At 45.2% G+C, this 25,944-nt stretch overlaps 1 protein-coding gene across 1 annotated transcript in view; it reads right to left on the bottom strand.

The window, feature by feature from the left end:
- Nucleotides 1–5,672: 5,672 nt before the first annotated feature.
- Nucleotides 5,673–25,944, bottom strand: part of RRP36 (ribosomal RNA processing 36) — a 36,253-nt gene continuing 15,981 nt past the window's right edge. The window contains exons 3-8 of the mRNA XM_035111137.3: nt 19,381–19,519; nt 9,813–9,879; nt 8,486–8,590; nt 8,272–8,346; nt 7,981–8,098; nt 5,673–7,018 (exon numbers count right to left, since the gene is read on the bottom strand). Coding sequence (XP_034967028.2) covers nt 6,879–7,018; nt 7,981–8,098; nt 8,272–8,346; nt 8,486–8,590; nt 9,813–9,879; nt 19,381–19,519 — 644 coding nt within the window. The 3' untranslated portion in view covers nt 5,673–6,878. The remainder of the gene's footprint in view (nt 7,019–7,980; nt 8,099–8,271; nt 8,347–8,485; nt 8,591–9,812; nt 9,880–19,380; nt 19,520–25,944) is intronic.

Raw genomic sequence — 25,944 nt, forward strand, 5'->3', positions numbered from 1 at the left:
TACCCAGACCCTGACATCATCTTCTGAGGCCCTTCTTCGTGTGCCTCCTCCTTCAGAGATCTGGAGGGTGGCAACACATGAACAGGCCTTCTCAGCAGTGGCTCCCCATCTGTGGAATGCTCTCCCCAAGGAAGTTTGCCTGGCGCCTTCATTATACACCTTTAGGCGTCAGGCAAAAAACATTCCTTTTTAACCAGGTCTTTGGTTGATCTGATTTACATCCTATGCCCTTTTAAGATTTTTTTTTGTGTGTGGCGGGGGGCTATTGGGTTGTTGTTTTTATCTTTATTATGTATTTTGTGGTTTTATATCTTGATTTTATTATGTGAACCGCCCTGAGACCTCTGGGTATAGGGTGGTATATAAATTCGATAAATAAATAAAAATAAAAAATGGCATGGTTTAGAGAGCAGCAAGAGCTGTGTCTGAAATATATTTTTGAGTAGGATATATATGAATGACAGGCAAGAAATGGTAAAACGCAAAAAAGATAAATGAAGGAAAATAAAACCAAGAGAGAAGGAGGAGGAAGTCAAGTTCGAAAGAACAAGTAAAGATGGAAAACGTATATAGGAGAAATACAAGAGCAATATGTAGGAAAAAAGAGACACATTGTTCTGTTTGTTAAAATAACTTTATTTTTGTAGATGTTTTTTGGAACATAATTTTGTATATGATGTAAGCTTTTAGTTTTGTAATAATTTACCTGTATGACAAATGGAAACAATAAAAAATGAAGTTGCAAGAGCTGTGGCAGAGAGAGGTCCAGAATCAGAGGGGAGCCAAGAGGCAGAGATCAGGGAGGGCTGCTGTTGAAGCCAGGGCGTCTCCCCCTCCTGCTGCAACCAGCTCCCCTCCCTTCCTGGTCTCTCAGAACTCAAAAAGGTATGAACAGGGAGGAGCAAAGACAGACAAGGCACAGAAGTCTCAGGTTGCAAGGGAAGGACCTGAGGGAAGAGGAGAGGACGGTGGGGACCTTCAGTCCTCACAACTGTCTCATTGGGGCAAGACCAACTGGGAAGAGTTTCTGCACTCACTAGACCTGAGCCGTTTTGTTTCTTTGAATAGTTAACTTCGCTGATGCCTTGTGAGTTTATTGCTGACTGTTCCTGACACCATCCATGGGCCAGAGGAGGCGTTGCTGAAAGGAGCTTGCTTCTCCTCTCTTGGAGGAACACTCAAGCCTGGTTTGCGTCTGTGCAAGTGGAGAAAAGACAGGACCAGTAACTGTGAGACAAGGTTTCTGAAAGAGCTGGAGGGTCCTGAAGATCTAAAGCCAACTTGCAGGGTGCCTTTTTTGTGAAGAAATGAGCAAACCTCGCTTCTCCTCTGGGACTGTTGCCTGTGGGAGATCCCGCTGAAGCCAAGAGTTCAACTCCAATATATTGAGTTGGCATGAAGTACAAGAGGCATTGCCAGGCTTGGAAATGAATGCAAGACTATTATGGGGACTGTCAGAGCTCGGCCAGAACAGAGTCAAGCTTGAGTCCCTGCATCTAATTCACTATTACTGCCCTCTTCCATGCAAAACACAGCAGGTAGCAATGTAGTGCATCTCCCTCTTCCCACCCGCCCCATTTCCCCCCAGGCAGAGGGATGGTTACTTCTCATTGCTTTTTACGATTCCCAATAGCTATTTTAATCTTTTATGATTTCCACTAATTTGAGAAAGTAGCTTTCTTCCCTGTATTTGGGTCATTCATTTCCACGAGTACGTACCAAGGCAACTCGTATAACTTCAGTACACTCTGCCCACTATATAAAATTCCTCATTAACTTTGTAAATATATTCAGAAGGGGAATTTTACGGCGGGGGGTTGGAAATGGAAATGAACTGACCTTTCATCTCTGCTTTCCTTATAAGGGCTTTTGTGTCCCGTAAGTCCATAGGAATGAGGGGTCTTCAACCTGTACTAATTCACAGGGTACCAGGGTGTATGGCCACTGAGACCATATAACACCCCGAAAGACCTACATTGGCTCCCAGTACGTTTCCAAGCACAATTCAAAGTGTTGGTGCTGACCTTTAAAGCGCTAAACAGCCTTGGCCCAGTATACCTGAAGGAGCGTCTCCACCCGCATCGTTCAGCCATGAGGTCCAGCGCCGAGGGCCTTCTGACGGTTCCCTCACTGCGAGATGGGAGGTTACAGGGAACCAGGCAGAGGGCCTTCTCAGTAGTGGCGCCTGCCCTGTGGGACGCCCTCCCATCAGATGTCAAGGAAATAAACAACTATCTGACGTTTAGAAGATATCTGAAGGCAACCCTGTTTAGGGAAGTTTTTAATGTTTGATGTTCTATTGTGTTTTTTTATATTCTGTTGGGAGCCGCCCATAGTGGCAGGGGAAACCCAGCCAGATGGGCAGGGTAATAAATAAATAAATAACTAAATAACTAAATAATAATAATTATTATTATTATAATAAACAACTATGGAACTCACTCCTGCAGGAGGCAGTAACGGCCACCAAAGTTGGGTGACTTTAAAAAAGGATTAGACAAATTCATGGAAGACAAGGCTGTTGAGGGTGACTAGCCACAATAAAATATAGAAATCTCCACTGCCAATTACTGGGAAGTAAAGATGGACAGAATGCTGCTGTGCTCATGCAGACCTCTGAAAGAACTAAACCAGGGCATCCCCAATCTTCGGCCCTCCAGAGGTTTTGGACTACAATTCCCATCATTCCTGACCATTGGTCCTGTTAGCTTGGGGTCATGGGAGTTGTAGGCCAAAACATCTGGTGGGCCGCAGGTTGGGAATGCCTGAACTAGACGGTTTAGCAGGCTCCCCTTAGATTTTTTCAGTCTATAGGAATGAGGTCTCTTCGACCTGTGCTAATTTGCAGGGAACCAAGTCAGCAGGATGCTAGCCTAGCGCACTGTAAACTTTACTACTGCAAGAGAACCAGGCGAAGCAAGCGAGATCCACGCTTAACATGCCTCAGGTGTTGCAGCTCAAGGAATGTAATTCACACCGGGAAGAGGGAAGCTAATGCGAGGAAAAGGTCAGGCGCTTGATCAAGGCACCAAAACACTCCTGCAATATAGCGAAGCTTTTATTTTGCTGGAGAGGATTAATCAATCTCTTACGAGAGCAGATGTCTTGCCTCACCCTTCGGAAGGGCATTCCAATCCCGTCTCAACTGGGTTCCACCTGAGACCCACGTGGTCCTGCTCCCCACAGGCGAGACAGAAGATGAACCATCCTCTCAGCTTCCTCCAGAATCCCAAATGCCCATTTGCTTCCCAAGCGCAAGAGACCATGTAGTCTCTTTTCCCTGGCACTTCTTTCCAGGGCTTTGAGCCATGAGCCCATTTCTCTCTCTGTGTGTGCATCCTCTGGGTTGTTTTCATGTTTTCTGGGAATCTAGGACCCCTTCCCTCTTCAAGCTGCAGCCCTGCTCTGTTCGCTTACAGCAGGCATCCCCAAACTTCAGCCCTGCAGATGTTTTGGACTACAGTTCCCATCATCCCTGACCACTGGTCCTCTTAGCTAGGGATCATGGGAGTTGTAGGCCAAAACATCTGGAGGGCCGCAGTTTGGGGGTGCCTGGTTTACAGTGTGGACGGCGCAGGTTGACAGCACCTTCAGCCAACACAACACTGTTTACGTCAATCCATCCGTGCACATAAAGCGAGGAATATAAACCTTAAGATAAACTGCACCGCATTTTTTCCTCTTCCCATCACCACTGCAAGCTATCAGAATCAATAACGCCATGAAGAGGAGTTGCTGCACTTTGCCAGTGTATTTGCCTATTAAAAGACTCGGCGGTAATTGGTATTGCATTGCTAATTGATTCCATAAACAAGCTTCACAAACGCAACTGTGCTTCTCGGCAACTTGTCCATTGCCCTAAAAACCTAGCTAAAAAGCAGCAGAGTTGGTGCAACGCACGTGGTTTTACGAGCATGTAGAATGATGGCATAAACTTAATGCTAAGTTCTTTTCTTTGCTGTGACTGTATTGTACAATAAAATTTTATTTTAAAAAGCCTTATTATTATTATTTGTTAAATTTCTGCACCACTTTTCATCCGAGGATCACAGGGTGGTTTACAATTACAAACACAAAAATGCATAACATAGTAATAAGACAAACACACACACACACAGAGAGAGAGTGAGTTTAAAAGGTCGTGGATTGTTTAATTAGCCAAAGGCCTGCCCGGCACCAGGTAAGCCTCCCTGGGGAAAGCATTCCACAAATGGGCAGCCACTGCAGAAAAGACCAATTCTTGTGTTGCCGCCTTCTGGACCTCTCATGGAGGAGGCACACAAAAAAGGGCCTCAGATGATATTCGCAGGGTCTGGGTCGGTTCATATGGGGAGAGGCAGTTAGGCCAGGACTGGTGTTACATAAACGATCAAACCGTCTTGCCCCAGTGAGCAACCTGGCTGCTGAATTCTGGACCAGCTGAAGTTCTGGAACCATCTTCAGAGGCAGCCCCATGCATAACACATTGCAGTAATCTAAGCTTCAGTGAGTCCCTTGGCTGATTGACGAGGCCAGAGATTAATTCCTTTCTGCTCTGCAGTGCCAGGGAAACTGGCAACCGGAACACAGTTTTCTTTCCAGCAGGGGAACAGGAGAATCAAATTCACTGAAGCTGCTCCTTCTCGGACCAATGGATAGAGCCAGGCTTGTTTTCTCCTTCCCATGTTGTTCTTCCTTGAAGCCTCTCAATTTCTTGGTTCCCGGGTTGGTGGCAGAGGCCAGTGTCTTCGCCTTCAGCTCCTCCAGGGCAAGAGATTTTACAGGTCTCTTTGGATTCTGTGACCGCACTGGGAAAGTTTACCATTGGATACCAGCTATGGAATTCAACTTCCTGCTGGAAAATCAATAAATCCCAGCTTTCCTTTAAAAAAAACCACAACTCCCCAATTTCCAAGTCATAAAGGATGGAGCGATGAGTATTGGTGCAAAGACTGATAAATTCACAGAAGACACGTTCAGAGACAATATGCCACTGGACAACAATTGCTGGAGAGCAAGAGCAGGATGAGACCTTCTCATCTCATGCCAGCAGGGTTGCTGCTGTCGGGTGCTAATCCAGATGGCTGTAAGATGGATTTCTAGTAGGAAGGTTTTGAGATGCTAGCATACCTCTTTGCTCCTTGCACCTCTGGATGAGATTAAAATAAGTTTTTTGTTTTTTTTAAGTAGTCCAATTTCAAATAAAGGCAGCATCAGACAGCAACTGCAAAATGCACAGAGTCACAGATGCAAAGTGCTAAATTTGAGAAGCGTGCTCCTTATGTCATAGCACAGCCCCTGCAAAATTCTCCTGTCCATCCATAAAAAGTGACTTTTTTGCTGCACTTACAAGGATACAGAGCAGTTGTAGTTGGCTCAGAAGCAGAGAGAGAGAGAGAGAGAGAGAGAGAGAGAGAGAGAGAGAGAGAGAGAGAGAGAAGGGCAAGAACTAAAGGTCTGACAAGATTTGGAACGCAAGATAAAAACCGGAAAGTGATCTGCTTATCTGGAACGAAGCCACGATGGCAATTATTACTAGCTGAAAGTATCAGGCCATACTGAGAGAAACAGAGAAAAGAGGCGGGTGTGGGGGCAAGAGCAAATTAGGCGGAAATGGTGAGAAAATGTCTTTGCCCTAGCAAAATAAGAAGTCCTGCAAATAAAATCTCACTTGATGCTCAAAGAGGAAGAAGTTTGATTTGATAAAATTAGTAACTTTACTTCAAAAATTTGTCCAGTGAAATGTTGCTATAAAACACATTACCAGTTAGTAATCCAAGCAGGTCTGTCAAAATGACATACACACTCAGCCACCAGTAATGAGACGGATATTAATTTCTTTGTACAGAATCTTTAGAAACTGCCCAAAAGTTCAGTTCAATGTTAGAAGTATATACATTCACAGCAAAAAAAACCAACAAAAACCCAATTCTGGTTGTTTTGGTAGAATTTGAGAGTATACAGTTAAATGACTTAAACGCAGATCGTACACAAACTGCTGATTTTGTTGGTGCCCAGACATCTTAACACACTTGGTATTCTGATTCCAATGATTTAAATTTTATCTGAGTAAGTTGATGAAAGAGGTTTCTAATAATATGGAGAGATGGCCATTACTTACAATTCAGCATTTGGGATAAGGTTAACAAATAAAAATGAATATATTGCCACCGGTAATATATGTATGTTGTGGTATTTCAATATATATTCCCCAAGAATATCTTTGAAAATTTATTGGGCTAACTGGGAACTTTATTTGGGACAATTCTCCACCACACTTTTTTTACTTAAAGAGACTTCAACTGCCAATATTTGAAGGTGGTTTTAATTTTCCTGATATGAAAAATCTTATGGAAGATTCTGGCCTGCGAAATACCAGCGCGTGAAGCTAAGGCGACCGGCTTTCTGGGAAACTCTCTTAAGCTTCCACAGCAATCTGCAAAGAAAACAGCTGGGAATACAACCAAGCAGCACTAATAAGTAGCAAGAGAAGCAGGTGGATGGAAACTGGGGAGCCTCCAAGTCTACACAGGCTGCGTAGTGGAAGAAACAAGGAGTGGGGAATCCAAGGGAGTTGTTTCCTGGGAAATGTGTGTGTGTGTGTGTGGGTGCTCCTTGACTCTGTGCCAAGCTTGAGGCTTTCTCCTGGAAGGAGGAAGAGAAATTTTGGCAAATTATGCAATCCATTTCCCATTGAAGAAGGCGAACGCTTCTCAGGCTGGGAATGTCACCAATTAATTTTGCTCAAACTCTTGCTTGTTCAGAGAACCGGAATGCCCCTGGCATTTGGGGCAGAGAAAACTTAGGATTGTTGACCTTGCTGGCCGGAGTCGATAGTTGATTTGCACAGCAGGCGATTTGCACCTGTAAAATGGCGTGTCGCAAATATAGCCAGATATTTACACATCCTTCCTAAAAGGCAGCCTCCTTTTGTCCTTGGCGGCATTCCTTTTCCTCTTCTTGCTCAGGAAGCCCTCCAGCTTCCCACTCCTCTTCAGCTCTTTGTACTTCTCAGCCAATTCCAATTTCCGCTTATCAGCTGCAAAGCACAAAAGGGAAAGTGGCCTTAATTCAAGCCAGCCATGTTCATAATGTCACTAGCAATTCCCATCCCTAACTCAAGCTCCCTCTTCCACTCCCAGTTCTCTCCCATCTTTCAATAGAGTCCCGTGATCAAAGAAAAAAGAATCCACACTGATGACTGCACACCCCCCTCAGTAAAAGTCACCATCCAATCCCTTTGCTTTGCATTATTCCCCGGTGCAACACGTAACCAGATCCAATGAACACAGCAGGTGAGAACACCATTCAAAGTGGCAGCGCTGACCATTTCCAATATGGAAACCAAGCAGAGGAGAGGAACATGACAGACTTTCTTTATAGAAGGTAAACAGGGTCAGGGCAAGACTATCAGGTACTCCAGGTCACACAGAGTTTGGGTCAAACCAGGACAAACCCAGAAGCGCCGCTACGACTCTGATCAGTTTGTTTAACTGACTCCCATCAAGCCCTGTCTTAAAAGGATTTCTTCCTTCTGTTCAAGAGTCACACCACTGCAGACACCGCTGTGAACCAATTTATAGACATCAGCACAGTGGCGTAGCGTGGGTTGCCAGAGCCCAGGGCCGTGTGGAGCGGATGGGAGGGAGGCTGGGAAACAGACAGTGTATGCATGCTCATTCAACTGCCTAGCAGTGCCCCTGGCACCCAGGAGATCACAGCCACAGAGTTAAGAAAAGAAGAGTTGTTCCAAGGCATGGAGAGGTCACTTCCTGGTTCGCAGGGAGAAACCGTTTTCAACAGAGCCTAGCGACAGAAGCAAACAGCTGTATTGAGGTAGCGCTGGGTGTTCACATTTTGCACCCGAGCCAATCGCCCCTGTGCCCCCGCCAGCTACGCCACTGCATCAGCAACAGGTCCCCTATTTGACAACATATATTAATGCTTGACGGAAAGTCAAGGCTCGAACCATCCAGCTTCTGTCGACAGGCCAACACTTACATTTCTTTAGATAGAAGGGCTTCTTTCCTTGCTGAGCCAGCTCCCTCTGCTGCCTCTTCAAGGCCTGCTCCTTTTCTCTCTCCTTCTGTTGCTTCCTCTGTATCGCCTCCTGCTGAGTCTAAGAAGCAAAGGCGGGCAAGTTGGCTGGCCAGTGTCAATGTTTCTCCTCTCCCCAATCTCATTGGCCTCACTGGAGCTTTCCGCTGAATTGGTGGCTCCAGGCTTTGGCCTGCCTGCCGCATCTCCAAAGGAAACACGAGCTGTTCCTAGTGCCCCGTGGCCCCAACTCACCATTTGCTTGAGGAGCTGCTGCAACTTGGTTTGCTGCTCCACATTCCGGCTTTTCTTCAGGTGCTTCTGAACTACCTGCAGGGGAAGAGAGGGGAATGCGCTGGAAGGGAAGTCGCCTTTCAACCCAGGACTCTGAGGTAAAAAGGGAAGTCAACACCGGCTTTCTCTCGCTTCTAGGCAGGTTGCACTCAACGTGAGTAGCGGCAGCCATTACCTCTTTCTCCTTCTTCCTGAGGTCGTTCAAGAAACCATACGTCTTTTCAAAGATTTCTGGCTTATACTCCCCAGAGAGGTCATCAAAGCGAGGATCTCGAGGTACCTGGGGAGGAGGAAAGAGGAGCAAGCACTAAAATTTGAACACTGCCAAGAAGTGGTGTCTTTCTTCTCGGCCACCCATCTTGTCTTTCAGGAGCAAGCTGAATCTGTATCACTCCTGTCACACTTGGTGGCACAGTGGTGCCTCGCTTAACGAATGCCCTGCTTAACGAAATTTCCGCTTAACGAAAGGATTTTTCGAGCGGAGGTTGCCTCGCTAGACGAATTCGTTTTATGAAAAATTCGTCTAGCAAATTGCGGTTTCCCATAGGAATGCATTGAAATTCAATTAATGCGTTCCTATGGGCAAAAAAAAATTTCAATGCATTCCTATGGGATTCGCTAGACTAATTTTTCGTTATAAGAAAAGACCCGTGGAACGAATTAAATTCGTCTAGCGAGGCACCACTGTACTTGGCTCATGCAGTCTCCTCAGTTGCCATGCAAGCTCCATTATATTCACCCCCTCCCAAGTAATTTTCATTCACCCCCTCCAAGTACTTTTCAGTTGTGTTACTCAAATATTTTCCTATTCTTTTCTCTTCTACCCATGTGCTTACTTTTGTCCATGGACACAAGGCTGTTTTCTTCCTTTTTTTATTCATTTGCAAATTTAACAAAGAAAATGAAAGAATAAAAAAATCAGAAAAGGGGGTTGGGGATGAAAGACAGTCATACCTCGGGTTAAGTACGCTTCAGGTTGAGTACTTTCAATTTAAGTACTCCACGGACCTGTCTGGAACGGATTAATCCACTTTCCATTACTTTCAATGGGAAAGTTTGCTTCAGGTTAAGTACGCTTCAGGTTAATTACGGACTTCCAGAACCAATTAAGTACAGTGGTACCTCGGTTTATGAACACAATTGGTTCCGGAAGTCTGTTCATAAACTGAAGCGTTCATAAACTGAAGTGAACTTTCCCATTGAAAGTAATGGAAAGTGGATTAATCCGTTCCAGACGGGTCCACGGAGTACTCAATCTGAAGTGTACTTAACCCAAAGCATGGGTGTAATTGGTTCTGGAAGTCTGTTCATAAACTGAAGCGTTCATAAACTGAAGCGAACTTTCCCATTGAAAGTAATGGAAAGTGAATTCATCCGTTCCAGATGGGTCCGCGGCATTCGTAAACCGAAAATTCATAAACCAAGGTGTTCATAAACCGAGGTTCCACTGTACTTAACCTGAGGTACCACTGTAAAATTAAAGAGGAAAAAAAGCAACTCACCTTCTTTTTAACAGGCACAACTCGTCTTAGATAGGGGACTGGCTTCTTGGCTGAAATTTCCAGAGGTCTGTGGGGGAGAGAGGGAGAGAGAGAGAGAACATACTTAAGAAAGAGAAGCCTGGGGGTATTTCCTATCCTTGGGTGGGTTGATTCTCAGAACCATCTCCCAAAATGCAAAACTCAAGAGAATGATTGCTTGTTTTTCCTCCACACTGATGACCACTAGGAACTTTTGGAAACTAAGAGACTGCTATGTGCAAGGAATTGAAAGCCACTTGGAAAGCAAAGTGTGTTATGTAATATGACAAGAGAAGAGATTAAAGGGAAAAGTACATTAATGCAGGACTGGATTCGATCTTCTGAATTTTGGAACAAGATGTATTACTACTAGAAGAGTTTATAATAGATATTAAGGCTAACTACATGATGCATGTGTTTCCTTATATTTATTGCTATGTATATATTAAGGGCTGTCAACTGATTATAAAAGTTTAGTTGATAAATAGTCTGGCCTTTAACCAATTATTGATTAATCATTACACTTAAAATACTAGAGCATCAGTATAGATGCCTTTTTGAGATATTGAAGGAAATGCAAGATATCATCTGTTTACTGAATTGTAAGTTACCACTCACTGTTAGAAAGAAAGGGCTATTTAACATTGCCTTTCCTACATTCCACGGAGGGAAATGTAACTTCAAAGAGCAAGAGTGTCCTGAATTTCCATCTCCAATAATTTAACAGCCTCCTTTATTTAACTCAAGTGAGTATTCCTAAACACAACAGTGTAATCCTATATCCTACTGCGTACAATGGACCTTATTTCCAAGTCTACATGCTAAGGATTGCAGTGCAGAGCCTTAGTTAACTACTCTATCAACGAAAGCATCACGTCCCATTTACAGAAAATTGTGACATGCATATTACTGGTGAGCAGTGTTAGAAACTTATTGTTTAGTCGTTTAGTCGTGTCCGACTCTTTGTGACCCCATGGACCATAGCACGCCAGGCACTCCTGTCTTGCACTGCCTCCCGCAGTTTGGTCAAACTCATGTTCGTAGCTGCGAGAACACTGTCCAACCATCTTGTCCTCTGACGTCCCCTTCTCCTAGTGCCCTCAATCTTTCCCAACATCAGGGTCTTTTCCAAGGATTCTTCTCTTCTCATGAGGTGGCCAAAGTATTGGAGCCTCAGCTTCACGATCTGTCCTTCCAGGGAGCACTCAGGGCTGATTTCCTTAAGAATGGATAGGTTTGATCTTCTTGCAGTCCATGGGACTCTCAAGAGTCTCCTCCAGCACCACAATTCAAAAGCATCAATTCTTTGGCGATCAGCCTTCTTTATGGTCCAGCTCTCACTTCCATACATCACCACTGGGAAAACCATAGCTTTAACTAGACGGACCTTTGTAGGCAAGGTGATGTCTCTGCTTTTTAAGATGCTGTCTAGGTTTGTCATTGCTTTTCTCCCAAGAAGCAGGCGTCTTTTAATTTCGTGACTGCTGTCACCATCTGCAGTGATCAAGGAGCCCAAGAAGGTGAAATCTCTCACTGCCTCCATTTCTTCCCCTTCTATTTGCCAGGAGGTGATGGGACCAGTGGCCATGATCTTGGTTTTTTTGATGTTGAGCTTCAGACCATATTTTGCGCTCTCCTCTTTCACCCTCATTAAAAGGTTCTTTAATTCCTCCTCGCTTTCTGCCATCAAGGTTGTGTCATCTGCATATCTGAGGTTGTTGATATTTCTTCCAGCAATCTTAATTCCGGCTAGGGATTCATCTAGTCCAGCCTTTCGCATGATGAATTCTGCATATAAGTTAAATAAGCAGGGAGACAATATACAACCTTGTCGTACTCCTTTCCCAATTTTGAACCACTCAGTTGTTCCATATCCAGTTCTAACTGTAGCTTCTTGTCCCACATAGAGATTTCTCAGGAGACAGATGAGGTGATCAGGCACTCCCATTTCTTTAAGAACTTGCCATAGTTTGCTGTGGTCGACATAGTCAAAGGAACTTATTAGGCACCCACAGACGCGGGTGGCGCTGTGGTCTAAAGCACAGAGCCTAGGGCTTGCCGATCAGAAGGTTGGTGGTTCGAATCCCTGCGATGGGGGTGAGCTCCCGTTGCTCAGTCCCTGCTCCTGCCAACCTAGCAGTTCGAAAGCACCTCAAAGTGCAAGTAGATAAATTGGTACCGCTCCGGCGGGAAGGTAAACGGCGTTTCCGTGCGCTGCTCTGGTTCGCCAGAAGCGGCTTTGTCATGCTGGGCACATGATCCGGAAGCTGTATGCTGGCTCCCTCAGCCAGTAAAGCGAGATGAGCGCCGCAACCCCAGAGTCGTCCGTGACTGGACCTAATGGTCAGGGGTCCCTTTACCTAGGCACCAAATAGCACCTTCAAAGTACTTTACAGACATCACAACAGAATGTCTATTTGACTAGATGACCCTCGGGGTCCCTTCCAACACGACAATTCCATGATTCTATGATCTCAACTACGTTGCTTGACCATAGCTTGCTCTTACAACAATTCACTTGAAAGGAGAAACAAACATAGGGGAAATGGAAATGGAATGAACCAGGGTTTGAAATTAGCAGGGCGCCAGGCGTATTTTGCGCCTAAAGATTCTCCATTTGCGAGCACTTCAAAAAGTCTGCGTGCCATTTTTTTCGCCTGGCTGACACTCAAGGATTACTAAAATGTACATGATTTGAAGCCTTGAAGTATATGTTAAGGAAAGAGCACAGTGGTGCCTCAGGTTAAGAACTTAATTCGTTCTGGAGGTCCGTTCTTAACCTGAAACCATTCTTAACCTGAGGTACCACTTTAGCTAATGAAGCCTCCCGCTGCCGCCGCTGCGCAATGTCTGTTCTCATCCTGTAGCAAAGTTCTAAACCCGAGGTACTATTTCTAGGTTAGCGGAGTCTGTAACCCGAAGCGTCTGTAACCTGAGGTACCGACCCGTAACCTGTAACCCGAGGTCATTGCCGACCTCCCCCCCTCCAGTAGCGACTACACATTCTGTTTTGGCACCTACAACCAAGGTCCCAGAAGTCATTTGGCACCTAGCTTTCCTATCCTAGTTTCGAACACTGGAATTAACTATGGGCTAAGGCGGAGGTTTTTAAACTGTGGTCTGTGATTTCCATTTGGGTGGCCTGTGGAGAGGCTGTAGCACAGTTAAATATCTCTGTACTCAGTCCTGAACTTCCTTTCCTTGATGTGAGGATGAAGGACTAAGATGCCCAGCGAGGAGTCCATGATTCGCGCAGCAGCACAAGACGTGTGGCTTTTGCTGTGCACGAGTCAGCTGACTCGACAGAGCTGTCAGTCGCCAACCTGACACTCAGTCCACGTAGTCGCAACTGGACCCTCACCGGCAGCAAAACGGTGCCCGGGGAATTTTGAACACTGTTGGTGAGGTGCCTGTAGTTGACATTTCAAAATAAATACTACACACAGAATTTCACAGGGGAAAACAGGCCTGGAGGAAAGCTTACCCCTAAGAGGCCAATTCCCCTCTCAAGCTTAAAGGAAGCCTCTTCAAGTACACATCCACTGAGCCAAAACCAAAGTGTGCTATCATCTTAGGGAGAATGTAATGAAAATGCTTTATAGATGGTACCACACTCCAGCAAAAACTTGCTAAAATGTATAAAGGTCGACCACCAACTTGCTGGAGGTGCAAAAAAGAGACAGGGACATACTTACACACGTGGTGGAATTGCACAGTCATCTGTGAATTTTGGGATAAATTATATAATGAATTCAAAAAGCTATTTAGATGTACATTCAGAAAAGGACAAGAAGCCTTCCTCCTAGGAATAACGTCAGCGGAAATTAGAAAAGATGTAAGACCATTGTTTATGTATGGAACAGCAGCTGCCAGAATATTAGTGGCAAGAAATTAAGTCCAGCCTTTGACTGGACTTAACCATCCAGGGGTCCTTTGATTTAGATTTTTTTAAATAAAAAAAACCTTACACTGACTGGCAGCAGCTCTCCAGAGTTTCAGCAGTAATCTCCCCCCACCCCAGCCTGACCTGGGGATGCTAGGGACTGAACCCATACCTGCCAAGTTCCGGCCCGAGAAATAAGGGACTGGGCCGGAAGTAGCAGACCGAAAGTAGCACTGTCCCCATTTTGGAACTGGATGGAGCATGCTCAGAAGCGACTTTTGATGCTGCTCTGCCCTGTTCCAAAATGGCCGCCGCACCAGAAGTCGCGCTGCAGCCATTTTGGAACTGGGCAAAGCAGCATCAAAAGTCGCTTCTGAGCATGCTCCACCCAGTTCCAAAATGGCCGCCGCGCCAGACTAAATTCCCGGGGAATACGGGAGACTTGGCAGCTATGGACTGAACCACAAGCGTGCACTCTATCGCCAAGAGCTGTGCTCGCTGCATCTGGTTCCCAGCTGAAGGACTTGCAGAGACTTGCTTCTCTTCAACCCCACACCCAGCTGACTGGTTGAGGGATGGCACTTGAGTCTTGCTCTCTGCCACCAACATTCCCTGGCAGCAGAAAGGGAGGGCACCCAGACTGCTGCCAGCCACTTCTGTTTGGGGAGGGGAGCTTGAAACAAGGGATCATTTCAATCCCCCCCTTTCCCCCCTGCAGGCGCAGGCAGGCACCCTCATGCCCGCCATCTAATTTGGCTCTCGGTGCATCCACACACCCGCTGGGCTCCACACTCCCATGCAGAATGGGAGAATGTAAAGACGGAAAGCGAAGGAAACATTTCGATTCCGCTGGCATGGGTGGATTCCGAGGCGACTGATTGTATTGCGGTGATTGCAATCTGTATGGCAAATTAATTATATAATCAGTGGGTAAGAGAGGGAAAAGCGCTAATTAAAAAAAAAAAGCTTCCCAGGCTGCGTGCATCTAATTAAGTGCTCTTATCATTCCATCCCCTTTCACCTGCATTCATTGCCTTTTAAGAGGGCGTCTTTTTCTTCAGAATTGCAGGGCGCAAACCGCAAGTCATTATGTGTACGCTACTCTGAATAAAGGTCAAGGAGCAAAGTTTCAGACAAAATAATATAATCTCTAATGAGATTTTGTTTTTCTGATGTTCAAAGTCAAGATTTTGGTTTGAAATGGTGGTCCCTAGCCTTTATTGGTATATCACAGTGTTCTGCTACCAGCTTTATAAGCTGCAAATTTTCATCCCGAGACCCAGTCAGATGAATTTGGATGGAAATATGTTTTGATTGATGGAATGACACCGACATTTCTCTGGAAGTGGATCCACCCTGAGCTACTTTTGGATGTTCAAAATCTCTCTAGTATCCAGAATTGCTTTTTATCATCAGCTCCAGATTATTATTTATTCCTGATCAATGGCTCCTGCTTAAAAACAGGGGTGGGAAGGCTTTGCCCCCCCCCAATATCATTGGATTCCAACTCCCATCAGCTCCATCCTGTGTGGACAATAGACCGGAATGATGGGAGTTGTGGTTCAGGAACACCTGGAATGCTACAGATTTCTCATCCCTGAGGATCAATTTGTTCAATTTGTAATCTCTAGGCTGAGCTACTGCAATATGCTATACAGTGGTACCTCGCTAGACGAATGCCCTGCTAGACGAATTTTTCGCTAGACGAATGGGTTTTGCGATCGGAGGTTGCCTCGCAAGACGAATTCGTTTTGTGAAAAATTTGTCTAGCGAATCGCAGTTTCCCATAGGAATGCATTGAAATTCAATTAATGCGTTCCTATGGGCAAAAAAATAAATAAAAATAAATCCAATGCATTCCTATGGGATTCGCTAGACGAATTTTTCACAAAAGAAATTGACTCACAGAACGAATTAAATTCATCTTGCGAGGCACCACTGTATCTGGAGCTTCCACTAAAGAGTATTCAAAAGCTGTTCTTCGTGCAAAATGCAGCAGCCCGTGAATTAACAGAAAGGAACACTCGGGATTATGCAACGCTGTATCTGCTCCGACCACCAATTGGCTTCCATGACCTTTCCAAAAATGCTGACATTACCCTTTCAAGTCCTAAACAACATGGGCTCAGGGAAAGCACGTGAGCTTGTCTCTCAGTAAAAATCAGCAAAGGAGACCCTCTTCTGACAGCAGCCCCACGTAAAAAAGGTCAAGGACCAGGGCTTTCCCAGTCATTGCTTCTGTCTTAGGGGATACAACGACCGAAAGGTGCCCAGATTTATTATAATTTGCAGTTTTGGTTTTTTAAATCCTCTTTGGCCCAACATTTCACCTGCAGCTTGATGTTAAATGAGTTTTAATATTGTTGTATCCATGAATAACCACAGTTATTGTTCAAGTGGTAAGAAGAAAGAACTAAGCACCACTCATGTCTTGTATTTACTAAGCCTACAACTTACATAGGGACCCAGGTGGCACTGTGGGTTAAACCACAGAGTCTAGGGCTTCCTGATCAGAATGTCGGTGGTTCGAATCCCTGCAATGGGGTGAGCTTCCATTGCTCGGTCCCAGCTCCTGCCCACCTAGCAGTTCGAAAGCACATAAAAAAAAAAAAAGTGCAAGTAGATAAATAGGGACCGCTCCGGCGGGAAGGTAAACAGCGTTTCCATGCGCTGCTCTGGTTCGCCAGAAGCAGCTTTGTCATGCTGGCCACATGACCCGGAAGCTGTCTGCGGACAAACGCCGGCTCCCTTGGCCTATAGAGCGAGATGAGCGCCGCAACCCCAGAGTCGGACATGACTGGACCTGATGGTCAGGGGCCCCTTTACCCTTTACCTTTACAACTTACATACATTTAACTTGTATGCATTCAGTTTTATGCGTGCGACAAAAAGTTTAAAAAGGGGTGGGGTGGGATTCTAGGAAAAATGACGCCCCCCCCAACCTGCCATTGAACTGAACGTGTTTTGATGACATGCAATTTTGGCTTTGGGTACGAACCCCGGAACGTAACCCCAGCGTCAGTTGCGGGCTTACTGTACATTAGAACTGTTTTTGCTCCAGCTGCACTTGAGCACTTCAGTGGAAAGGCAGGCTATAAAAAGCAGTAAATACTGGAATAAATTTATGCAAAGCAGGAGTTCGGAAAAGGTCTCCACTTTAGCAATAAACGGTTCCAGCCTCCCGTTCACTACCTCTCTCCAACCTGCCGGATTACCACCTTCAAAGCATTTTCAACCCACACCGCCCAATTATCCAGAAGACAAAAAAAGCAGGTGATGAACCTGGAATATTCTCTCCAACATGGATTGATCCAGTAAAGTCAACATATCAACAGTATTTGGTGCCTTTTTACTCTCTGGACTGACGTGGCGCCATCGCTATGCCAACATAAATTTTAATGAGACGCCACAGAAATCCTTTGAAAATATGACACCCAGACCCTCTTCGGCAGTGACATTAACCAAGTCACACTCCTGTTGTGCAAGCCGCAGGCTTCAGACGCGGCAGAAAAAGCAGTGCATGCGGCCAGTCATGGGAAACAGACGGCTCTCTACGAAACAGCCTTCTTTAGAGGGATACACCAAATTCCCTCAGGAGAAGTACAAACTGATAAAATTATGAGGACTGGAGAAAACAAGCTAATCTTCTGCACCAACAGCCCATGAACGGCTCGATGAAGTTAATTATATTTTTATTAGCCAGCTGAAAAGACAGCACCCTTACCAGAATTGTGACAGTATTATGGAGTCTCGCAGGCTCTTGATCCAGATGTGGCACCTATTGCTTTAATAGCCCTGGGGCAGCAAAACACTATTTGAGTGTGGTGTCCCAGCTGCCCCCCCACTGATACATTTCTCCTCCAGGTTTGAAGTAGCAATGGGATGCAGATGAGCAACATTTAGGCTCATACCCAACAAAGTTGTCCTGTAAGCACAAGGAGTTCAACCTGTGCTCCTTTTCATCTCCCTATGTACACACCCCAAATCTGTTCTAGGGTTCCCCCAACCCTAGAGAGCAGATTTGGGGGTGGGCAGAGGAATCCCACTGTGCAGGCAGCAGTCCTTGCACTAATAGGATGACTTTGTCAGATACAAGCCAGAGAATGGACCGCAGCAGCAGGGCAGGAGCTGTCATTCCGGACACCATGTGGGAATTCACAAACCAGCCAGGCTCCTGCAGACACCTCTCGCTTTTCACTTCTATAACATACTGGTTTCCAATCAGCATGCGGAAGATTTTATAAAGCTTGCTCACTTTTTTTAAAAAAATACTGCGGTGTTATGTTGCTTGCTTCTGAATCCAATTTCATTCAAGAATGCACCACTGAACAGGATAGAATTTGGGGAGCATTCCCTTAAAGTCGAGAGGGTTCCTTTCAAACACACAAACACCTAGCTGATTTGATTCCAGCTGGACTGGGGCTTTTGTAGAAAGGCTCTCTCTCAAAAGGCTTTGTAGAGATAAAAATAGAAATAAGCAACCCATAATAGAAGAGGCATTTTGGAAGGCTTATATAGCATTGTCCGGAAAGCCAGTGAGAGCTTCAGGTAAAAGGGGATGTAACAGCACAAGATATTAACAGAGGGTGGGGAGGGGAGAGAGAAGAGAAGCAGAGAAAGTTGGAAACCGATGAGAGAGAACTGATGAAGGAAAGGGCAGGTGTCTCTTGGATGTGACACTTACGGCGACTGAAACCTGGCTTCAGGGCGATGAACAAAGGGTAAGGGACACACAGCAAAATGGAGAGAACTGCGGGGAGGTGTCTGAGGAGGGGATACAGTGACCATTTGCATCCGTGTCTGCTTTAATGTCTAAATTACTCATCACATTGATGGCATTTTACAGAACACACCGAAGTGTGAGGGACTGCGAACACAAACAGGGGCCAAAGCGTCACATAAATGCATAGCTGCCAAGTCTCCCGTATTCCCCGGGAAACCCCCGTTTTTCCAGCCGTTTCCCGCTGGCAGCTCGGATTTTTTTTTAAAAAACGTAAATCCCCCGGATTCTTACCGGCCCAGGGAGGCTCCTTCTGCGCATGTCTGGAGTCTCTGGACATGCGCAGAAGCGATTTCTGGCACTGCGGCCATTTTGGAAGTGGGCAAAGCATGCATAGAAGCAACTTCCGGCGCCACTCTGCCCGGTTCCAATATGGCCGCAGCGCGACTTCCGGTGCCGTGCTGCTGCCGATCTTGGATTTTTCAATCTGGGAGTTGGCACCTATGTAAATGGCTCCTAGAGAGGCTTAGAAAGAAGGAAATAAATTAATCACAGCAAGGTTATAAAATGCGTCGAGAGCAAGGTAGCAGCTCCAGTGGTGCAGACTGTAAAGCAGACACTTAAGGCTGTTAGTTCTTCAGGTAAGTCCACGCTACCTACCTAGAAAACTATCCACCCTCCCAGAGGGAGCCCTCTGGTTAAACTCCTATTCTTTCTTTCCAGGACGAATGCATTCTGCTCCAATAGCTCTCCAGAGGCAGCTAAGAAATCTCTACGCCCTTCACCAAGCAGAAAAGGGCTTACTGCATGAGCCTATGCGCAAGCTCAATAATTGCTAACTTGAGAGCTCACTCTCAAGGAAGCAAGCGCAGGTTTGCAGACTTCATCTGAGCCCAGGGGAATGCAAGTTCTCTTTTGGGGAATGCACAACAGGGAAACACATTTACCCGTGCTTGTTTGGACGCTGCCTCTTCTCTGGTTTTGTGACATTTACTGTCCTTTTCCCAGTAGTCATCTGCTGATAAGCCTTGGTCCCAACTCGATTTCTCAACTGCAGCAGCTCCTCGAAAGACAACGAAGACCATTCTGGGGGAAAGATTAAAAAAAAAACAAAATGAGACACCCACAAACAAATGTCAGTCTTTGGATTATTCAAACTTCCCCCCGCCCGCCTGCCTGCCATGCTTCATGACATGTTGAATGCTACTGTCTTTTTTGGCACTCAAGATTGCAAGGACAGCTGCAGGTAAACACCTTGTGATTCGTGCAAGTGCCACCACAAAAACCCTGCACACCCACCCAGTGCTCAATCTCACAGCCCCTTCAAACACACACTAAATTGCCCTGCCAATGGTGCTTATCCTCATGTGGCTGGGTTAAGTGTTCAGGGTCTGTCATGGGGACCTTTTCAACCCAAACAGCATCCCACTAGGAGGGACACAGATCAATGGGAAGAGGCCTCAGCAGTAGTATGGGATAGCACTACTAGAAGCTTCTCCCTGGGAGCGTCTGAAGGAATCCCATGTGTACTGGAGTTGTGTGGAAGGACTACAAACTTGGTACTGTGCTAGTCCTGCAGAATTATGACACAGACCATAATTATGACACAGCTCTATCTGTGAAATTAGGATCCAAACAAACAAAAACAAAACTGTCACTCAGCAAATGGTTTCAGAGTTTGGTGCACACAAGCCAAAACTGCCAACTAATATACAAATGCAAATTAGCTGGTTTTTAACATCTTCCATTCACATGTTAAAGAGGGCAGAAGGTTGAAAGTTTCTGTGCATTCTAACTTCCTTTAGTATTTCTGAAAAAATGACCATTCTAGATTCACGACTTAGAATTAAGAGCACTTTCACAACAGAGGTGTAAATCAGTCTTCGGCTTTTTAATGTAAATTTTCAAAAAGCAGCTGTTTTCAGAGCTCAAGTGCAGCTTCAAAACTGTGCTCTTCCGCCCTGCATTCACATGTAACACAGAGAATGAGAGGTGCTTAGCATTGATTAGGAAATAGACTAGAAATGGCCACTCTCCCCCCCCCCCCCCGGCCCCAAAATAAGGAATTTGGAATACATTCAGAGCTCCTGGCATGTCCGTTAAATGGCAAGTACTTGACTCTCTGCTTGGCTTAAAGGCAGACTTCTGAAGTCAAGCCATTCCTATAGCACAAATCTTTCCTTAGGCTTTGTCTCTCTCAAGGGGCTTCTCAGTCCTGGTTGCTGATACTGCTAAAAAGCTTTCTGCATTACAGACACTGCCCTAAGGATTAAGGGAAAGCCCTTGCAGCTCCCATCTCTTTTATGACCTGGGGACAGAACACAACTGTTTGCGCATGGCACATTTCATTAAAATGTTGTGGGAGGCAGCCACGTTTTACAAAGGTTCCAAAAGACATGATGTTGATTGATATATCACACACAATGCAGATTAAATATAAATAAGTAAAACCCAATTTCTAGCACAAAGTGCTTGCAATTTAAATTTTGACGGTTGAAGTGACATCAGAGGAAGGGGTAAAAAATAGGAGATGAAAGCATAGCAGGGAATGGTTTTATCTTCCTAAATACATAAAAATGTAAGGCTGTCATTGGGCAGCCCCAATTAGAGGATTTGTAGTGCCTTATAACAATTTGGATTTGCATGAAGTCCTCATGGGGGTGGGGTGGGGTGGGCGGAAGGGGGAGTTATTTGTTTGTTCTTGTTTTTATTGTGTATTTTGTGTTTTTTATCTTGTATTTTAATGTTGTGAACCACCCTGCAATCTATGGATGAAGGGCAGTATACAAATGTAATAATGATGAGAAGCAAACGAGAAGGCAGGTTGTACAATAGCATGGGAACAAGAAAGGTGAATCATTGAGAGGGGAGGAGTGGTTTTAAACCAGCACCAGAAGCTTGAGTAAAGAAGAAATGGTGGGAACTAAGAGGAAAATGGCAGCCTTTGTAAAAATGGCGGAGGTTTGAGGAAACTTTTACAATCATATGAGTATATCAGGAAAGGAGGAATACTGAAAAGGAAAACTTGGTTGATTTAAACCTAAGACTCCATAGTACAGGTGAAACTGGGGAAATTAGAATATCGTCGAAAAGTGCATTTATTCAGTAATGCAACTTAAAAGGTGAAACCAATATATGAGATAGATGCATGACATGCAAAGCAAGATATGTCAAGCCTTTATTTGTTGTAATTGTAATTATTTGTCGTTAGGCGCGTCAATTATAAATGGAATGTAATTAATGAAATGTAATAGCGACGTTTATTTTTGCATTATTGTAAGTATTTGTTTTATTACTGTGGAATTTCCAAAAGAAAGCATTTGTAAAAATTAAAATTAAAATAAAAAATAGTAAATTGCATTACTGAAATAAATGCACTTTTCGACGATATTCTGATTTTTCGAGTTTCACCTGTATCTCCCCACAATCCTGGCACCTCCACTCCTGGCACCATGCGTTGTCTTCTACATGAAGTTCCAGAATCATTGTAGTAATTCAGAACAGAGTCTTTATTAAGAAGCAACATCCATCCACAGAACTCTACCGTGCTCTGAACAACTGACAGCCTTGCTCTTTAAATTCCATTTATTTTAAAGAGACAGCAGCATGGATCTGCAAAGGGGTTTGTGTGCAAGGGAGAGGCGGAGGCATGGAAATAGGGTGGCATGCAAGGAAGAGTTGAGGAAAGTAAGCAGGCGGGCGGAGGGGGGGGAAGGAGCAAAGGTGAATGTGGTGATGCAGAGAAAGGGGCTGCAAGAAAGGAGAGAGCAGAAGGCATGGGAACGAGGTTGAAACTGAAGGCAGGGGCATGAAAGGGTTTGATGAATAGGAGGCGACGCTGGCTTCATAATTCGGCATAAAGTGAAAAGGATGCTTGGTAGTTGCAATGTGTGGGAGGAAGAAGATGCAGGTGGTTACCATGGAGGAGTTTTGTGTGCAAAGGAGGTTGCACAAAAGAAGGGGGAGGAGGCATGGACATGGGGGCGGGGAGAGGTGAAATCAGGGATGCAAAAGCTGGACTAACAAAGAGAAGAGAGAAATGGCATGAGAAATGGGGCTGGGAAGGTGAAAAGCAAGCTTAGTCCTTGCATGGGGTGTGACGGGGAAGCTCCAGGAAGTTAATGGGGGAGGAATGGCAGAGGAGGTTGGGAAGTGGAGCAAACAGGGGTACATGCCCAAGTAGGAACATAAAAAGGTAAAGGTAAAGGACCCCTGACAGTTAAGTCTAGTCGCGAAAGACTCTGGGGTTGCGGCGCTCATCTTCCTTTACTGGCCGAGGGAGCCGACGTTTGTCCACAGGCTGTTTTTCCGGGTCATGTGGCCAGCATGACTAAGCCGCTTCTGGCGAAACACCGTTTACCTTCCCGCTGGAGCGGTACCTATTTATCTACTTGCACTTTGGCATGCTTTCAAAATGCTAGGTTGGCAGGAGCTGGGACCGAGCAACCGGAGCTCACTCTGTCGCAGGGATTTGAACCGCCGACCTTCCGACCGGCAAGCCCAAGGCTCAGTGGTTTAGACCACAGTGCCACCCGCGTCCCTTGTAGGAACATAGTCTGCCTTAAAACCAGGTGTCTGTCTAGCTCAATATGATTTACTCTGGTTGACAGCAGCTCCCTAGGATCTCAGAAAGAAGTCTTCAACCTCTGCTATTAAGTGGGAGTGTCTGGGATGGAACCGGAGATCTTCTGAAAGAACAGGAGGTTCCTATCACTGAGATATGGTCCGTCTTTAAAGCTGGTTTGGCCACCTCCAGCCACAAATGCAGCACCTTGGACTACTCATGTGTCCTGCCAAGGGGCAGAGTGGGATTCAAACCCACACCTCCAGGCAGAGACTGCAACCTTATTGCAGAGCTGTAGACAACCCAACCGTCCTGACGACACCACTTTACACAGGTGAAGTTGTGTGTACTTTGCGATTACGTGAAATGTTCACTGGAAATGGTAAAATTTGAGGAGGGATTTTAAGGAGAAAAGAATTTGACTGATGGCTACATTTTAAATCAGGGCCCATACCATCTTCTCTTGCTTTTGACATTTCCCCTTTGCCTAAGCATTCACAACGCTTTACTGACACCACCTCTCTCTCTCTCTCTGTTCTGGCATGCCAAGCATGTAATCCCTCAATTAGTCATTCCTTATGGCAAAAGTCTAGAACTGTAATAGTTCCCCCCCCCCCCGATGAGCTCTGGACAGACCCGCAAAGAGACTGCAACCTCAAAAGCCTCTGCAAATGCAGGCCAAATGATGCGTTCCACCTCAGACATCAACACACAATTTGTCATATTGGATCAAACCACTGGCCCATCAAATCAGCTACTCTGCCCTGGGCAAGAACCAGCACCTTCTACTCCAAAATACAAGGGGTCAGGGAGACAGGGAAAGAAAGGAGAGGGGGGAAACCTTTAACAACATGGGCCACTCACAGTATACATATCCCTTCTTGACACAGTTAAGGGACGGAAAAGCAGAACTGAACCAACATGATCTAAGCTCCATTGCCAAACAGAATTTTAAATCCGTATTTTTTAACATGACTAGAGCTACAATAAATTCCACAGGTTATTTCATCCCAAAAAACCTCCACTTTTCATACCTTGTTCTAAATTTATCAGCCAACCTCAATGAAATGCTCCCTTAGTTTCTGCTCCACCCACCCACTTTTCCAGTTCTTCACCTGGAGTTTTCGCAAACACCAATTGCAGAAAGTACTGCGGAAGCCAGTGACAAAATAAAAGAGCCTGCTGTTTAAAACGCAGTCACTTTAACAAGGTTGTTTCAGATACATAAAGGCCTACAAATTGGTTTGGGCCCTTTCATACCTAGACAGCCAAAGGCAAAGTATGACGACCGCAAAAGGAGCAACAATTATAAACTGTACTAAGCTCACTTTGTTTAGGAGTAAGAGTTAAAATGAATGAAAAGAGGTGTTCAGGGTGCTCTTCATTATTATTTTTTATATTCTTTTGCGGGAGACAGATGGAAGAACCCTAGCTGTACGAGGATACAGCTTCTTGTGCATATACGGAAACAGAGAAGTCAACATTATGAAAGCCACCATCCTACATTATGTGTCCAACCTCACTGCAAAATCTTTATAATTGCATTTACTTACTTATAGTTGCAGGGCAACTCACAACAAGGAATAAAAATGCATGCATTTTTAATATTATTATTTGTAGCTCATTTCCCCCCAAAAGAGATGAGGAAAGAATAAGTATTTTTATTCTCATGACGACTCTGCAAGGTAGAGCCACCCATTGAGCTTTGTGGTAAAGCAGGGATTTGAACCTAGGTCTCAGTCCAACACTTCAGGCACAACTCCACAGTGGACACACTAGATGAAATATAGCCAGGAACAGCTAGGGTGGTGGCATAGCTGCCAAGTTCCGGCCTGAGAAATAAGGGACTGGACCGGAAGTAGCAGACCGGAAGTAGTGCTGCCGCCATTTTGGAACTGGGCGGAGCATGCTCGGAAGCTACTTTTGATGCTGCTCTGCCCTGTTCCAAAATGGCCACCGCACCAGAAGTCGCGCTGCAGCCATTTTGGAACTGGGCAAAGCAGCATCAAAAGTCGCTTCTGAGCATGTTCCGCCCAGTTCCAAAATGGCCGTCGCGCCAGAATAAACCGGGGAAAAACAAAAAAATCTGTTTCTTCGGCTGGGTACAGCTGGAAAAACGGGGGTTTCCCGGGGAATACGGGAGACTTGGCAGCTATGGGTGGTGGGGAGATTGAGGCTTGAACTGGAGTAACATACAGTTGTACCTTGGTTGTCAAACTTAATCTGTTCTGGGAGTCTGTTCGACTCCCGGAACCATTCTAAAACCAAGGTGCGGCTTCCGATTGGCTGCAGGGGCTTCCTGCACTCAATCGGAAGCTGCGGAAGACATTCAGCTTCCAAAAAACATTTGCAAACCAAAACACTCACTTCTGGGTTTGTAGCGTTCGGGAGCTGATTTGTTTGGGAGCCAAGCCGTTCGACAACCAAGGTACCACTGTAGTTCCAAATTTCAGCTCCATCATGTAAATATCTTTGATTGGAAGTTGGACCAGTCAATCTTCTTCATCCTACCTTATCCAACAAGATTATTTCAAGGCTAGACGCTAGGCTGCTTACCCCACAGACTTGCCTCCATTAAGGAGGAATAAGAGAAATGTAATAGATACACATGGAGGTTTGGGGGGGGGTGTAGCTTGATCCTTAGCAAGTTGGTGCACCTATTTTTTCAACAGAATGTTCTCCATGCTTTGTTAAGAAGTGTTTTGATAAAGTGAGTCGACACAGTTTTCCATAGCACTATGCAGACTTTTGGCCACTGCACAAAGACTGAGAAGTTGTACATGAAATGAACAGGAAGTTTTAACATGAATGACGACAGTGGTTAAAAATGAGAACTTTGCTCCGAAATGTTTGGATAACTGGGCATGCTTATGAAATGCTGAAAAAGGTACCCTGTTGTGCACAATGTCGCCATCATTTTCCATCTCCTTATCTGAAAATGCTTCAA

This window comes from Zootoca vivipara, chromosome 3 (genome assembly GCF_965207765.1).
Source record: "Zootoca vivipara chromosome 3, rZooViv2.hap1.1, whole genome shotgun sequence".
Taxonomy (NCBI): Eukaryota; Metazoa; Chordata; class Lepidosauria; order Squamata; family Lacertidae; genus Zootoca; species Zootoca vivipara.